The 1,887-nt window shown below is 40.1% G+C and overlaps 1 protein-coding gene across 1 annotated transcript in view; it reads left to right on the top strand.

Annotated features, from left to right (window-relative positions):
• PKD1L3 (polycystin 1 like 3, transient receptor potential channel interacting) overlaps positions 1-1,887 on the top strand; it is a 27,672-nt gene that overhangs the window by 11,271 nt on the left and 14,514 nt on the right. Inside the window, exon 7 of the mRNA XM_023514080.1 lies at positions 247-562. Within this exon, the coding sequence (XP_023369848.1) occupies positions 247-562 (316 nt within the window). The remainder of the gene's footprint in view (positions 1-246; positions 563-1,887) is intronic.

The following is a 1,887-nucleotide window of genomic DNA, read 5'->3' as shown; positions in this document are numbered from 1 at the left end:
CCTGGGTATTTCTAACCTGTATTGCTCAAGAGTCAACAGTAATAGCTTTTCAGTTGATTCTCTTAATTTATCATTTACAAATTGTGATAATTTCACTTCCCTTTTAAATTTTATACCTCTTTTCTTATCTAATTGCATTAGCCAGTACCTCTACAAATGTTTTCAAACGTAGTGGTGAAAGTGTTCATCTTTGTCTTGTTATTAACTTAGGCAATTTATAAAATTATTTCTTTTATTTCTCATTAGGATTTATTACTGACGGGAACTCCTTTCTTCTGGGCAATGTTCTGCTTCGTCAGATTCGCATTCCCAGTGCCACACTCTTCCCAGCTAGAGTATTTCCCCAAGAACAAGTGAGGCCATCTCACCAACATCAGGAGGATACAGAGAACTATGGGATGAACTGGGGGCCCCCCAGCGCAAACGTCACAGAACCAGATAGCATTTGGCATTACCAGAAGCAGGAGACCCTGGGTGGTTATCCCATCCAAGGGGAGTTTGCCACTTACTCAGGAGGAGGATATGTTGTGAAACTTGGAAGAAACTCCAGTACTGCAACCAGGTGAGCAAGCCTGCCCCCTGAACAAGAGGACTGAATGTTCATACCGGCCAGTTGATTAAGAATTCAGGACCTGGCCAGGTGAGGTGGCTCACACCTATAATCCTACCAGTCTGGAAGGGCGAGACAGCTAGATTGGCTGAGCTCAGGAGTTTGAGACCAGCCTGAGCAAGAGTGAGGCCCCATCTCTATTAAAGATAGAAAAATTAGCTGGGCATCATGGTGGGTGCCTGTAGTCCCAGCTCAAGAGGCTACTCAGGAGGCTGAGGCAAGAGGATCACTGAAGCGCAGGAATTTGAGGTTGCTGTGAGCTGTGATGATGCCATGGCACTCTACCTAGGGTGACTGAGGGAGACTCTGTCTCCAGAAAAAAAAAAAAAAAGAATTCAGGACCTATTTGAGCAGTTTAACAGCTACTCTACTGTCTGTAACATTTGTGGACACTTTTATTTTAGACTTCAAAGGAAATACACCTTTTAGTTAAATTCCTAAAGAAAAAAAAAGTGTCAAAGCATTGAAGAAAAAGAAAAAAACAGAAACAGTGTCAGAGCATTGAAGGAAAGAAAATTCTTATTCAGTTTCAAACTACAGGTATGTTTTGGTTAGTCAGTCTGCTAAAATTCATTTTCTTATGTGCAAAAATGAACATCAATTTCAATCTTAGTTGTAGTTAAACTCCGGTAACTCTAGTTTGGACACACTTTTATCTTCCGTTATAAAAACAAAAATTGCCCTTCATGTGCCATCAATCCAAAATCCAAATGCCAAAATTAAATTTCCAAAGATTTTCATAGAGTAGTTTAGTATTTTGAGAGTCTTTGTCATTACCTAGGAAAAAGTCAGAGTTAAAATAATTCTCTCCTCCTTTAAACTTACAACAAAGAATTACTCAGAAACAATAATGCCAGCTAATAAATGACATATATACTCCCACCTTCCCAAAGAACTGTTAGTAAAGACTAATATTTCCAGTAGAAGTGGCTTATGTCACATATGAAATTAACCATACCTCAGACCCTAATGCCAAATATATTTTCCTGAATGTTTAACCTTGGTGTGAATGCTATTGTGACAACGTTTTTTATTTGTTTGTTTTAGTTTTTGTTTTGAGACAGAGTCTTAAGTTGTAGCCCTCACTAGAGTGCTATGAAATCACAGCTCACAGCAACCTCAAACTCTTGGGCTTCAGCAATTCTCTTGCCTCACTCTCCCAAGTAGCTGGGACTACAGGCACCTACCACAACACCTGGCTATTTTTTGGTTATAGTTGTCATTGTGTTTGGTGGGCCTGGGCTGGACACCCACCAGCTCAGGTATATGTGGCTGGC

The sequence above is a fragment of the Otolemur garnettii genome, unplaced genomic scaffold (assembly GCF_000181295.1).
Source record: "Otolemur garnettii isolate 467f Iridium unplaced genomic scaffold, OtoGar3 scaffold00047, whole genome shotgun sequence".
NCBI classification, from domain to species: Eukaryota; Metazoa; Chordata; class Mammalia; order Primates; family Galagidae; genus Otolemur; species Otolemur garnettii.
This window is presented reverse-complemented; position numbering and strand designations above follow the sequence as displayed.